General features: G+C 40.1%; 1 protein-coding gene across 1 annotated transcript; it reads left to right on the top strand.

Annotated features, from left to right (window-relative positions):
- The first annotated feature begins 3,310 nt into the window (after positions 1-3,310).
- Positions 3,311-14,318, top strand: LOC121942182 (transcription factor AP-4-like). Its single transcript, XM_042485319.2, has 7 exons — positions 3,311-3,672; positions 6,516-6,681; positions 6,840-6,938; positions 8,195-8,365; positions 9,082-9,228; positions 10,045-10,215; positions 10,333-14,318. Exons 1-7 carry the CDS (start codon positions 3,584-3,586, stop codon positions 10,486-10,488), a joined length of 999 nt encoding a protein of 332 aa, XP_042341253.1. The 5' UTR covers positions 3,311-3,583; the 3' UTR covers positions 10,489-14,318.
- Positions 14,319-15,392: the final 1,074 nt, after the last annotated feature.

Genomic DNA, 15,392 nt, shown 5'->3' with positions numbered 1-15,392 from the left:
AACCAGACAATAAAATGCAGTAGTTTCATGGTGAAGGTGACTCTCCCGTCCTTCTGATAAACCTCTGATTATTGCTTGAATTGATGTTGGCTCCTTATTATCATACAGATGATTTAGTAAAGATTTAAATACTCGAGGATGATACACAGATGCTAACAGAATCTGTGTGCACGCACAGGGATATGTGATATATGATTTTGACTGGATAGTCTGATAAAGTAGATTTACATTACTGTGTTTTTATGTGTCTGTTAACAGTAACGATCATGTGGTTACATGCAGGAAAGAAATGTGTTGGTTTATGAAATTGTATGATGAGTGTGTGTATCATAACTGGTTAACCTCCCCTCTCTCTAGACGGTGCCTGCCGTATCAGCGGCCTGTCAGCGACCTTCTGACGGCAACAGCCTTTGGTTTCCCTGCTGCTGCCACACACACTGTAAGACCCCGGTTTAGCGACTGTGGATGAGGTTCACTCAGCATATCACAGAATTTAACTTTTCTGTGCTTCCTTCTTCCTCTCAGTGCCTCAGAGATGGTTTGATTTTGCATGAATGCATTAACTCAACCCTTGTTCTGCTTTTTGCAGCTGGCTTTTACAGGCGTAAACTGACCCCTGTGACCCTCAACAGCTACCTGTGTGTCATAATGTAAAGGAGGGGGAAATCCAGACACACTCTGGTCAGATGCATTTGTCTCATCACGTGTTTTCTGTGTGTTTGTGTCTCCAGTTCAAGCATGAGGTAGAGAGTCTCTCTGAAGGCCAGAGGCTTTGTTGTGTTTGAGAGCTGTAAGAAACACACACATAAATGCAAACACACACACACATGAATACGCACAGCTATCAAGCTTCTGTTTAAAATGTCACACACAGTCTTTCTATTATCTAATGTCCTTATATGTCTCTCTATATGTGTGCAGGATGGAGAGATGTTGTACGAGGAGACAGCAGAGGGTTTCACTCTTTTTGTCTCTGTTGCTCCTCCTCTAAACACCTCCAGTTCAAAGTAAGTTTTCTCTGGTCAGTTTTGGTCAAAAAATACTTTCTTTTCTTTCTTTTTTTTTTTTCGCTGTTTCATGATTTGTGCAAATATAATCGATCTCTTTTATTTATTTATTTTTTTAAATGACACAGTACAGACAAGGTTAATGTCTTCTGCTAATCTTCACATTTTTCTCTATAATATGTTGTTTTTCACAGTTTTACACGGTGGTAACATGAGCTCTTTGTTTTTTCCTGTAGAAAGAGAAAGTGTAAAGGCCAGCAGGAGAACAACCAGCTGTACATGAAGAACTACCTGGCCTGTGATTGTGTGTGTGTGTGTGTGTGTGTGTGTGTGTGTGTGTGTATGTGTGTGTGTGTGTGTGTGTGTGTGTGTGTGTGCGTGTGCGTGCGCGCTAAGTGACAGTGTGTTGTTGTCTGTCCACAGTGAAAATCCCTGATGAAGGATCAGTAGGCCAAATATTACCACCAGGCCAACCGTCCACCAAAAGATAACTATTTAAGTGCACTCTGTTCACACACAACTCGTGCTTCCATCACTATACACTCACAACATGAAACAGAGATTTTATCAGCTGATTTCAGAAATGGAAAGTGTTTGTTTGTTTGTGGCAAAAAGAAGGAGAGGCAGAAGAGCAGGACTGCCACCAGGACAGAAAGTCCAACAATATATCAAAGGTGATAAAGACAAGATGACGTGGATCACACCTGACGAAATTACATCACAGATTATTAAAGTACATTGATTTTACAAGCAACGGAGTTTCAACAGTCATGGAAAACATGGAAAAGTCATGGAATTTCACAATCAGAACCATCAGACCTGTAAAAATCATGGAATTAGTTAAAATCATTGAAAGTTTTGGAAAAGTAATGAAATTTTGTTGTGAGTATTGAAATGTTACAGTAATTTTGCATGAATAAGCTTGCGTGTAATGTAAAATAATAGCAAATTGATTTTCTAAAGCAGTTGACATAACATAGCTCATATATGCGTTGATCTGCACGTTTTGTATGCCATCATGTATGTTTCTTCATTTTCTCCTCACATTTAGTCTCGCCCTTCATGCCAGCTAACTGACATTATGTTTGAATACAGTTTAATTCTGATATTTTAGATAAAAAAAATATTTTTGTTTTTTTAATTATGGGTGCTTGAAAAGTCATGGAAAAGTTTTGAAACTGTGTCCATGAGTATGTGTGGGAACCTTAAAAACAAGAAATACAAATAAAATTGTATTTAGTTCAGTTAATTATAAGAAAGTTAGTAAAACTCTTGTCAGCATCACATTAGAAATTGTGACCCTTTCAAATTAAAAGTCCTTTGCTTCAGTATTAGTATTAATTACTATAATAGTATTAGAATTATTAATATAGTATAAGTATTATTATTATTACTAGTAGTAATATAACTATTAATATTAATTTGTATTAAAATGTTGTTTAATACCAGTTGTCTTAAAGTTTTTGAAAATTATTCTTTGTTTTTCTATTATTATCATTATTATTATTATTATTATTATTACTATTATTATTATCATTATTATTATTATTATTATTATTATTATTATTATTATTATTATTATTATTATTATTATACATAAATGTAAGTTCATGTGAAATAGTTCAACTGGTTACATAACTTTCATTCCATAAGATATAACTGACTGATAACTGATACAATGAAAGGGATCAGGGGATGCATTTTACCAACATTGAACAAATGGACAGGTGCCAAAAACCCACACATACACACATACAGACACATAAATACATATGTAAGTATGCTCTAATGAGTAAACATAAATAATGTACAAATAAACAGGGAAATGACATAAATAAAGGACCTATAGGCCTATACTAAGAGATCAACAGGCAAAATACAAAAAAAGCATTATTTATAAATGTTATACCTTTAAACATCCTCATTTGTTGTTTTTGGAAACGTATCTAATGTATTAATTTTTAACCTATTTTTTCTTAATCTAGTCATGTATTTATTTTCTTTAGCTTTGATGACTGTAATGTAATGTACCGATGCTGTGCGAAAATCGTTACTAGTAATTGTGTTCACTGGTAGCTTACACTTTCTGTGTGAGGGTTTGATTTGCTGCACTGCAGTTACACACTGTGACTCTTGCTGGTCTGTTTGTTCTGCTTTCCGGAAAACGGGCTCTGATTCCAACCAGCTGTTTCCCGCCTCGCACAGATCAGCTGCACACACACACACACACACACACACACACACACACAGTAGTAGGCGGAGGCAGCAGACACATACACACGCGCGCGCGCACACACACACACACAGACAGACACGTAGTAGGCGGAGGCAAGAAGCCACACACACACATTGGAGGGAACCCCATCAGCTGTGGGAAGCAACACAGCTTCAACTTACTTTTTATTTTTCTTAGTCTGTTCTCCAGATTGCCAGATTTTGAGGTTGTATTTTAGATATGCGCTATTGAGGAGTACAGCGAGAGGTCTGTACCAGAAATTATCACATTTGATCCAGGACAGCAGCGGAGGAAGGGAAAAAAACAGAAAACACGGACTACAGAAGGTGGCTTTGAAAGCATGGAATATTTCATGATGCCGACAGAGAAGATACCCTCCTTACAGCATTTCAAGAAGACGGAGAAGGATGTTATCGGGGGGCTCTGCAGGTGTGTGTCTAGCCATTTTTTGTTGATACGAAACAGCTTACACAAATCCTCCCTCGTGTCGCTGTAGTGTGTATATGTGTGTGTGATGCAGTCTGACTCGAGTTAGCATGCTAGCTGTTAGCGTCGCTGCGATATCTTGGCAGCAGCAGCATGGTTGTAGAAATTAGCAGCTTGTTGGCCAGCATCTGGCGTCGGCGGTGAGGATATGTTATATTTGACTGATTTTAGTACATTTGTTCGATTATTTACACGTAGAAGGCTGCGGTGCGTGTTTGCAGGCGTTCAGCTTTGAAATATGTAAATCAGCGACATGAAATCGATACATTTGCTTCCAGTTGAACACCAACCACGTGGTAGTTAACGTGTTCCCCGCCGCCTCGCCGCTGTACACCAAATCACATGTTTGTAACGACATATTTTCGTACACCCTTAACTATTTCCACCGAAATACCTGTATTGATAATTTGTTTATTGGTGGAATAAATACGGACATGTGAAACTGGGGTTCGGCTCTACCATGTGCGTAGTTAAATCTCGCGCAGCAGCCATGGCTGTGTCGTGTGCTAAAATTAGCTTAGCTTGGCTAACTAGTTAGCTATCACAAGGCGCTCGTGCTCGAGTCGTGCCGCGCGTGTGTTGGGCCGTTGTTACTCGTGTTTACTAGCCTTTTTAGTCGAAACATGTCGTGTATTAGCTTTAATGGCTGCTTTACATCCACATACTTTAGCAGCAGACCAATGAGTAACTGCTAGCTTGGCGCTAGCGCTGAAAAGCATTGTTCTCGGTGACGCTGGGGGCCTGCTACTGCTGGCGGAGTCACATTTCACTGCCGCTACCGTCCAGACTGCACCACGCGCCCTCCGGCGGCCATGTTGGAGGTCCGCAGCTCCTGGCAACCACCGCTGACAACAGCTGATCTCATCTCCTTAAAAACACCCACACGGTTCAGCTGAGCGGGGTGTAGTTATTTTTCTGGGCAAAGATCTGCTAGATGATCCGTGTCAGCATGCGGTAGATAGTTGTAAATATTGCGCCTTGGACGCTAAATGTGCACGATCGTAGAAATGAGTTGTATGAATATTGTACGCAGAGAAATACACCGGGGATACACGGCTGCCTTTGATTTGGGGGGCACTATTGCAAACTGAAAAGTGGCCAGGGGCCAGCTGCAGCAGCCCCTATACGGGATTTTAGGACATTAGGGGCGTGGGGTGGGGGGCACATGGTCCTTCACTGGCACTATTTTTTTGTAAACAAGTTCTATTTTTATGCTGTTTTATGCACTCTGGCAACCGGTGTGAACTGAATGTTCAAAACAATACACAGTGTGAATAACTTTATTTTTATCGTAAATTTGAACATGGTTGGGGGGCCATCTGGCACCCTGTTTGGGGGCCAGATTTGGCTGAATATCACTGAAATACACAGAAGTTAAAAAAAAAATCGATTAGTCATGTCGTTTTAACTTGGATTTTTGAATAAAACTTTGTTTTTCTCACATGCCTCCATGGATAAAAGTGTACATATTGATTTGGGACCACGTTCAACAATTGCAAAGTTATATCAAAACATCCATAAACAAACTTTAACACATCCTGCAGAGTATAGCCCATGTCATTTATCCAGTCATATGCTTATTACTTCCCAAATGCATGCAGTTTCTTTAAAATGTGTTTTTGGAAAGTACTGAGCAGGGCACAGACGAATAAATGAGACTTGAATTTAACTGCACGCATTGTGTGACAGGATGTTTTGATATAACTTTGTTATTAAATGTAGTCCCCAATCAATTAATGAGTCAGTATGTTAGTTTTCCACACAGGCATGTGAGAAAAACATTGTTTTCTTCAAGAATTCGAGGCAACAGGCCACGACAAATCGATATACGAATGGTCATTTTGTGGTTGGAGTATTCCTTTAAGATATCTTTTCTCAAATATTTCAAAATAAGATCAATCTGAGACACTGAAATTAAGAAAATCAAGGACGCCGAGCTTGTTTTAAAAGTTGTGCTCACATCATGAGATCATGAAGGTTTTTATCTGTTCATTTTTAAGGTCTTTTTTGTTGCTATTTTTAATTAATCCATGGTACTGGCTTTTAAACAGTCAGTTTGAAATCAGATCACTGATTGTAGCTCTGAGCATTTAAGTATGGCTGCATACACACGCTCAAATTTCGTAGAAAATAACTATTTAGAGGTATGTGCAGCTGTGTCCTCTGTCTGACCTCTTTCATTTTCGTAAACATCCCAGATCTGGCTTCTCGGGTTTGTTGTCTTCTTGGCACTATGGATGCCTTTAGGCTTAGTGGTTCACATACCCCCCTCTCCCTGAGTAAATATGACAGAGAAGGTTTTACCACCATAACATCCATCCTCGTGGGGTGGAGGTGTGTGAGGGGCCACTGAGTTCAGCCAAACTCAAAGATCTCCAGGCAGCTAGACTGAGGAATGTGGTGAGGTGGAGACTAAAGCCCGGTGAAGCTTCCAGGTTAAAGGTTTCAGGAGTCAGTGTCACAAATGGGCTCATTGGTAATTCTGTTATTGCTGTTTATTTTATTGGATCAAGGAGAAAAGATTAGTCTCAGAGGTGTGTTTTGTTAGCTGTATGTGCAAATTATTATTTAATTTTTTTCATTTCAACCTTGTTTCTTTAAGCTTGTGGTGTCAACAGCTTGTTAAAATCATCTTTAAGTAGAGACTTATGTCTTTTTACTTTAAACCCAAATGAAAAGATGGACCAGATGTGCGTCCAAGAGGAGCTTATGTCTTCTCATTGCACACCAGGTCCTAACGGACCAAATAATGATGGCCTTTCTCTCCTTTGACCCCGCTCCGTCAGCCTGGCCAACATCCCCCTCAGTCCAGAGACGGCCCAGGACCAGGAGAGACGAATCCGCCGTGAAATCGCCAACAGCAACGAACGCAGGCGCATGCAGAGCATCAACGCCGGTTTCCAGTCCCTCAAAACTCTCCTGCCTCACACGGACGGAGAGAAACTCAGCAAGGTGCAGGAAACATGCAAACAGCGACACTTTCTGACAGCACAGATGTACATTATGATAAAGCCTTTAATGATAGAGGCCAGTTCTCAAGCTGAAAGGCAGAAAATTTCCATCTTATTCTGTCTACACTCTTATTCACCTTTTTCATTCGTCCATGTCAGGCGGCCATCCTGCAACAGACGGCAGACTACATCTTCGCCCTGGAACAGGAAAAGACGCAGCTCTTGGCACAGAACAACCAGCTCAAACGCTTCATCCAGGTAACATCCTGTGCCGTTGTTTTCCATCATGCGTGTGTTTAACCCATTTTATAGAGATCTTGTGTCTCTCTCATTGCTGCTCACAATCCACCATATCAAGCTGTGTGCTTTCCTACCTTGCAGGCCACCATAGTTTTCCTCTCCCTTAAGTACATTTTAAAAGTAGCCTGCAGAGAGTTGAAACTTCATACACGCAACATCATGCTGCCTCGAGTGTTATAACTGTCGTCTGGTAAATGCATTATTGTTCAACAATGACGTGTGCGTTGCGACGGCTCTGTAAGGAGGAGTTTTTAGAGATGCACGGAGCGACAGACTTTCTGTATGTAGAGTTAGACTAACACGTGGCGCAGGTGGGAGGTGCGATGCTGCATCTCTGATAGCTGATGATCAAACAGCATCAGGTAGCGTGTCTGACTCTGCGTCGAGGCTTCATATTGAAGTTGAGTTTTTAAGGTCTACACAAACATATAAATACATGAATGAATATGAATATACAATAAATGAATTCATAATGGTTACGTTTCACTTTTACCTAATTCTTTTTCAACCTAGTATTTCTACACAGCTGGAGATAAAGAATCGTCGTCACTAATGTTTTTTTTTTTGAGTTAGATTGCAGTGGTGGTTGTGTGGGATTGTGTCTGACTCGCGGGAACCAAACATTTCCAGTAACTCCAGAACGCTGTTGCAAAGAACAAAAGTTAAAATTTATTGAAAAGAGATGTTATCGTTTCCATGATGAAGTTAGAAAATATGACATTGAACACTCAAAGCTTCGTTTGAAAACCTCAATACTTGTTTTGATTGTTAGAACAAATACATGTTTTTGAAACGGCCCCAAATGTAGAGTTTTAAAAATATGTGTAATTATTGTAATTTATGCAGGTGAATTTCAGCCAAGCTTTAATTTAATATTTGGACAGCTTGCAAGTGTTGGCAAAGACAGTACAGGACTTTCTCAGTCTGCATTCAGCCATGCAAAGCCATGTGAAAAATATGTGTTTTACCCGTTTCATTTGTTGGCCGTGCTGTTGGTTCACCTGGTGTTTTGTTTTCTCGCCAAATCTGCCATTTGTGCAGCCCGGCACAAGCGATGTGTGTTTCTTTGCAATAGAGTAGAAACTCCTCAGATTGTGCAGGATGACGCTGTGTTTGTTGGATTTCGGAGCACCCCCATTCTCATACTACGTTTAAATATGCATCAGTTAATATGATGTCTATTTTATATTTATGTGGCCTTCATGTCACTCCAGGAGTTCAGCGGCTCATCGCCCAAGAGGAGGCGAGCAGAGGAGAAGGATGAAGGTATCGGGTCTCCAGACACGCTCGAGGAGGAGAAAGTGGAGGAGGTGAGGAGAGAGATGTTGGAGCTGAGACAGCAACTGGACAAGGAGCGCTCGGCACGCATGCAGCTCGAGGAACAGGTGAGACGAAACGAGGAGCCCCGGCGGGAGAGCTTCTTCGTGATTAGCGCGCTTCGACCTGTTCAGTTTCTCTCAGAAAGTTCCTAAAATGTCATTACCATAACCATTTCAATCTCTAATCAGTCTGCGGGTCCTTTGCGCAACTATCCGTCACCATAACAAGCTCGGTGGCTGGTGGTGTTGACAGATCTTCTAGTCCACCAGCCACTTCCTGATAGGCTCACATCCTGGATCTACCTGAACAGCAGGTTGAGACAAAGGGGACTGGACAGGTGGTGAAGATAAACAGAAACTCTAAGCAGCTAGTAAAAGAAAAAAGTAAACAGAAGGGGGGACGCAGAGGAGGAAATTGAGATGTTTACACAGAGTGAAAACTGAGCAGGGCAGTAATTCAGTATGTTGAAAGACATATGGCAGAAGATAGTGCTGCACAATAAAAAAGCAAATACTTCTTAAATTCTCAGAAAAAAAAAACTACCACGCATCAATGTTGTTCACCAGTTGTATTAGTGTGTTAGTTCACCGTGAATAATAATAATTTGCATTATTCACGTTAGTGTTCATTGCTGTCATTTCTGTAGAAACTATTACTGTGATGCTGATGATATGTTTTTACAATCATTTAGAGTCTTAAGATATGTTTGAGCTGTCCCTAAACTGGTGCTGAAATCGTTCTTAATGTAACTAACCTGTGCACTGTGTGTGTTTGCGTGCAGGTGCGATCTCTGGACACCCAGCTGCAGCCGGAGCGTCTGAAGGTGATCACTCAGCAGGTGGAGGAGGAGCAGGCGCTCATCCAGAGCCAGACGCTGTTACGGCTGCAGCAGATCCACGCCGCTGACAGACAACCACACAGTCCACAGGTTAGAGACACACACTTGGGACAATGCTGTTTGCACAAATTGCCTCTAAAAAGATGCGTTCTGCCCCTTTGCACCACTGGCCTATAGCAGGATTTTGGGTTTTTTTTTTCTTGATTGTGTTGTGATAGACAATATTAATTTAATATAACAATACCCACCTGCAAAGATCAGGATCAGTTGAAGTGTATGCTGTATTTAGAATATTTTTACTGCTTTACCTTCCCATCAGACAGCCCTTTCCGACAGGAAATGAAAGCAGTTATCTCGAAGTCAACATACTCCAGAGACAAAAACTGTAACTTTATTAAGCAGAACACAGGAGTTGCTGGTTTATCACCGCCTGGATCAGCTATTTTGTAATGTAAAGCAGAGCAAATATTCCAATATAGTGGACACTGAAACTGAAATCGATTTTTTTTAAAAACACTGTTTTTAATTATTTATTTTAGGTGGCTAAACTATGTGTTTGCAGCAGCCCCTTCCACAGAAGCACATTGCTTACCTTTTGTGCTGGTAGTTTTGATTATTAATGACGCTGGCAAAGCAGAAATGTCAGTTTGGTCGGACCACAAATGTTTAACTATTTATCTTGAAATGTTACGGTCAGGTCTGAAAATCATGAATGAAATAAAAGAAAGTCTGCCCATTTTTTATCTCTCTACAGCTGAAATCAGTTGTCTACCTGGAAATGATTGTTGTTGTTAGTGCGATGTGAAGGTTATTCCGTCTATAAGTCATGCAGAGCTCAACAGTCACAGTAAATATACAGAGTCTCAGATGTAGTGGTATTTTGTTCATATTTTGTCCATCTTCCAGGTGCTGGCTCCTCCCACTCCCCCAGCCCCGACCCACCACCCCACAGTCATCGTTCCAGCCCCAACACTAACCCAGCACCCCCACCACCATGTCACCGTGGTGACCATGAGCCCGTCTGTCCACACCAGCACTGTGTCCACGTCCAGACAGAACCTGGACACTATTGTGCAGGTAGGAGTTTGTTTGTCGAGTAAACAGTCTGAAGTTATCGTGTCACAGTGAAATTGTTTGTTCATGAAATCATAATATTTGCTGCAGCTCAGTTTTTGTTTTACCTTCTGCTTTCAGGCCATCCAGCACATCGAGCGCGCTCAGGAGAGAAGAGCGAGCGCAGAGGAGGAGCAGAGACGAGCCGTCATTGTCAGCCCCGCTCACGTCGCCATGGACACCGCCTGCTCGGACACAGACACCGACACAGAGGGCGAGGATTCCTCAATGAACTGATCCACCCCATGAACTCACGTATACACACAAACACTTAAAATACCTACTCACTGTAAGATTCCCTCCAGGAGCTTGACTACTTAAAAAAAAAAAAAAATCTTTTTTTGGCATTATCCAAACTCCTAAATCCAGTGGTTAAGCTCTGTGTCAGTCTCGTACTGTAAAATCTCTGAAGATTGAAAACATAGGATGGTCAGCGTGCAGGGGAGGCCCTGTGGGATCTCTAATGTCAATGTCAGAGCCGGTCTGTGGCTACTTGAAAACTTATGGGTCTCCTCGTGTAAAAAAAAAAAAAAAAAAAGCTATCAGCATCAGTCCGTCCTTCACGAGTGTTTATGTGTGCTACATACAGTCGCAGTATCACATTTAACTGTCATCACTGGCACGCTGACAGTATTATTTGTGCTACAAATTGATGGAGCCAGTACAGTGAAGAGTTGAATGTATCGACACAATAAGAAAGCAGCTGTAGACTCTGAAAAGCTGCAGTTATTTCCTCCCCAGTCTTAATTAGCTTTTCTTTGTTTCCTGGTTGGCAAGGTGATTTTCTAGTGCCACAAAACCCAACTTTAACTACAACAGAAGGCATTTCTAAATTTGAAAAGTTACAGACAAATTCAAACATAATTGCAAAATTTAATTTAAGGGTAGATATGTCTGATTTACTTGAAAAAAAAAAGTTTGTGTTTTTTTTTTTATATCTAAATAACCCCTTAAAAATAAGCTGTTGAACAATTTACATCGATCTTCTTTTGGTTTAAATGTTTTTCATGTTTGCGTTCACTTTTTTTTTTTCTGTCAGGGTTACTGAATGTCGAAGGTGAACATTTTGTTATATTGAGATTAACAACTTAAAATTGGAGGTTTGTCGGGTTTTCACAGAGAACCGGAGGCCTTGAGATGAATTCTGATGGTCTTATTTAAAGGTATACTGGTCAGGGTTGTTGGAAACACGCTCGCTAGAAAAAGTGAAGTAAAGCCAACCCCACGTTCGCTCTCATTGGGTGTTTCGCCTTGCTATTTTAGCATTTTTTCTGCGCGTTATTTCTTGGATGCCTGCTGCTTACCAGTACCTCCAGGATATTACAATGTTGCAACCACAACAATGAACATAAAAGCAGCCAAACCTGTGAGTTCTGCACGACTTCACAATTATGTCCAAGCAGCACAACTTAACCGCAAATTTGACTATTTAAAACCGGTAAATCTAACCTTATTGTAGACCTGCATGCAGCATATTGATTCGCTCATCTCCTCCTTGCCCTGCTCTCTCACTGATTATCATGTGACCACTGCTGTGGGAGTGTGAGCTCTGAACCTGAGACAGTCACACACACGGACAGGAGTGTTAGCATCACTCGGCTTATGTTTTTTAACGGGTTCAGTGACAGAGTTTAGTCATTTGGGTGTCTGTGAATTTGTTGGGACAGTTTAACAGCCTGGTGTTGGATGTTAACCACCACTGCTGTGTTAGCTTGTGTTAACGGGGCAGAGAAAGCAGGAGGAGAGCTGCAGCAACAGCTGAATAAGCTGTCACCCCCACCCCCCGACATTATAAGGATTATAATTCTTTGGGAAACACTAAATACTCCTAATAATAATAATAATAATCTCATTATCCGGGACAACATCACGGCTGTCTTTCAAACTATCACTTGCCCACACAATTTAAATGCAAAACAAGCCTAAAAACATTGCATCAAGTTTTGCAAACTCTTTAAAACAGCTGCAGTCAAATTAGGCATTTCAGGCTGCAACAATCCAAAAAAACAGGCCCCAGAATCCTGGAGGGACTGGCTTGCAATCAAGCCCCGGGTTGCTCACTTTTAATGAAGACCCGACCCCACCTGAGCGCTGTGGGGCTGAGCACCCAGAAATGTCCCAAACACAGAAAACAATTGCAGGCAGAGGGCAGAGTTTCTGCAGAAAATAACGTTCATGCACTTCTAGTTGAGATGATTGAAATCGATTACTTCTGTATGAGTCCATACATCGTTTTCCAAGGAAAATCCTGCATGGTATATTTTTGAATTTTGAGCCAACTAAAGTCGCTTCCGTCAGAGATTTAAAGAAAAAAGGAACCAAATGTTGCTTCATTCCCAGAAAACAAACAGCATTTTAGTGGCTGTTAATTTTCAATCGATTCAGTCAGACAATTTGACTCAGTCAAACTTCATCGTTGCATGAAACTACAGACATTTTTGCTGATATGATGAAATCTGAAACAGATTGACGTGATTCACATGTTTGCATGAAGGCTTCCGGTTTTCCTCCAAAGACTTCCAGTCTCTCTTCTAGTCTTGGTTTGTTGATTTCAGTGACTATGCACTAGTTTTTTGGTATTTATGCAATTCCATCTTCAGTCCGTTTGTGGGTGTCATTTATACATGAGGTGAAGTTATCTATGCACCGTTGATAGGTGTGTACATTACACCTACAGTATATGTATGAAACTTAACATGCTCGTATCAAAAGAATGTAGTCTCTATCTGCAAGGTGCTCTTCGTCAACCTGGTGCTGCGCTGACCAGCAGCGAGCCGAGGCCCAAGCCCGCCGTGTAACTTCACACTTGATCACGTTTAGTTTGTGTCTGGACTTTTTTGCAGAATAATATGTGTCATTTCCACATCTTGTAATTGCTTAGGGAGCTGGGAGACGTTGTGTCTGGTCATAAATGGCTGCAGATTTTGTGTTATCTCATGCTGATATTTGCTCACATAAATATGAAACAAATATCAAATGTAGGCCGGTCGCATCTTACCGAACTTCAATCCAAAAAGCGTCGTTTTGGAAAAGACTTTCAAGAAGGAGAACTTGAGAGGATCAGCAGCTTTAGTTGGACAACTAAGCATGTGCTGATGAAGTGCAGAACTCAAATGAAAGGCACTGAACTGAACTGCAGATCTCTCCTCGAACCCCCTTTTCTCTCAGAATTGTACCAGGTCTGTCCACCTCATGTTACGTTGCTTATATTCTTGGGAACTTGACTGGAAATCCCTGCTTCGAGCCTCCCTCCTGTCATACTCGATTTGATACGCTGACTTGATGCTGTAAACATTCCTTTCATTTGGATTTGTATCTGTCTTTTGATCTCTTATATGTTCTGTTGCCAATTGAATGCATGTTACTAATTGCTGTTTTACTCTTGTCTAAAGCGGGCTTTTGTTTTTTACTTTTTTTTTCAGGTTTTCTTTTTTTCGTGAACACGAGTGATGTGTTCAGTGTGAAACTGTCTTGTGTGAGATGTGTGGACACTACCACTCACTGACATCAGTTTTATATCTGATTAGAGTAGTATTTCTCATGCCAAACATGGTTGGAAATTCTCATATTTTGTTTGTGAAACTTTGTTTAAAGGTTTGGTGTTTTGCGAAAAATTGTCACAAGCCGCACGCCGAGTTTTGGCAGAGGTTTGTGATTGTTCAGCTGAACGCTATTCCTTAAATGTTTCTGTACATTGTGTTGCAGCACTGCTGTCTTTTGGTGGAATTTGAGATGTTTGATATGAAGCACTTGCTGTTCTGTACTGCCTGAATCAATGATGAGGAAGATTTTTTTTTAGCATTTATTTTTTTGTAAACTCTTGGCTGTAACACGACTCAACAGCTGTTTATCGTGTTCTGCTTTTCTGTCTTTTCATTTGTTCATTTTTTTCTTGTCCGGTTTTCATTTTTGGTGACAAGCATTTTTTATATTTGTGTGATTTTTGTTATTTTTCCCATCAGTCCAGGTCGACAAGAAGCTGTTATATTTTGTTTATAAAAACTTGGGTAAACAGGCCTTTGTAAAGATGAAAAAAAAAAAATAAAATTTGTACTTTTTTTATTACACCCCTTGGATTCCTCGGCATTAATTCAGCATGCATGATATGAAACTTTTTGTCCACCAGGAGGTGACATTGAGAGAAAGATTTGCCTGCAGCAGGCGAGAGAAGTTACTCTGTAGCCTTGAGTTCACATTTCTGATAAACACAGGTGGCACACAGGCGTCTTTTTAATCCCTTTGAGCATAAACACATTTACTACAGATCCTAAACTGAGAAATGTGCACATTTTAAAGAAAAACATCCTTTTTATCATAATACATCAGTGCACAAAGCAAGGCATACTCTACTGGACGGTATTGATTTTAATAAATCAAAAGCTGCACTTAACTGTAGACAACCTAAGTGAATAGGGTAGCATTTTTGATATATAGATAACACCATGAAACTTCTCAAGATGATTACTTACTTTAAGTCAGTTGTTTATCGTAATACAAGTTTTCTGAAATTTCATGTTAACATATTAAAAAGAGGTATTATCTAATTAAATAATCACTAGTTGTTTTGCTCAGAGTATGAGGAAAAATTAATTTGAAAAAATGGCCTTTAAAAACGTGTGTTTTAAAATTCGATACATTGTTAGACAAAAAAAAAAACAAGACACTGCAGGTGAAATAGAGTTAAAAAAATAAAATAAAATAAAATAAATAGAGATATTACCATGAAATTTCCCAATTTTGTTGTTTACATTATGACTTTTGTTTTTTGAATTACAAGTTTCCTGGCATTTTATGTTTAAAAATGTAAGTGAGGCATTAATTAGCCTAAATATGTTTTGATGTGCATACATTTGCAGCACAGAAATCTGAACATTGAATACAGGTTTTACATTTTTGTCTCATTTTGTTAACACATTAGGGTTAGAAGTTTAGATATCTCTTTTCATCACTCCATATATTAGGAAATATTGTCAACAGCCATTTAAAAAAATCCAGTTTTCAGTAAAAATGTTATCGAAATTTGGCTATGAATAATATACCTTATGAAATAAAAATCTTCAGATTATGGAGAGGAATGATACTGGAAAATGTGGTGTATATAAGGGCTACTGAGATGCGGGGCTGTAACTAGTTATGAGGTA

This window comes from Plectropomus leopardus, chromosome 3 (assembly GCF_026936395.1).
Source record: "Plectropomus leopardus strain MGB_pleo_1.0 chromosome 3, ASM2693639v1, whole genome shotgun sequence".
Taxonomy (NCBI): Eukaryota; Metazoa; Chordata; class Actinopteri; order Perciformes; family Serranidae; genus Plectropomus; species Plectropomus leopardus.
The sequence above is the reverse complement of the archived record's forward strand: the minus strand, read 5'-3'. Positions and strand labels throughout refer to the sequence as shown.

Coding starts and splice junctions, on each gene's coding strand:
- LOC121942182 (XM_042485319.2), top strand. CDS start 3,584: ATGGAATATTTCATGATGCCGACAGAGAAGATACCCTCCTTACAGCAT. Junction 6,939..8,194: donor AGCTCAAACGCTTCATCCAG/GTAACATCCTGT, acceptor ATGTCACTCCAG/GAGTTCAGCGGCTCATCGCC. Junction 9,229..10,044: donor GACAACCACACAGTCCACAG/GTTAGAGACACA, acceptor TCCATCTTCCAG/GTGCTGGCTCCTCCCACTCC.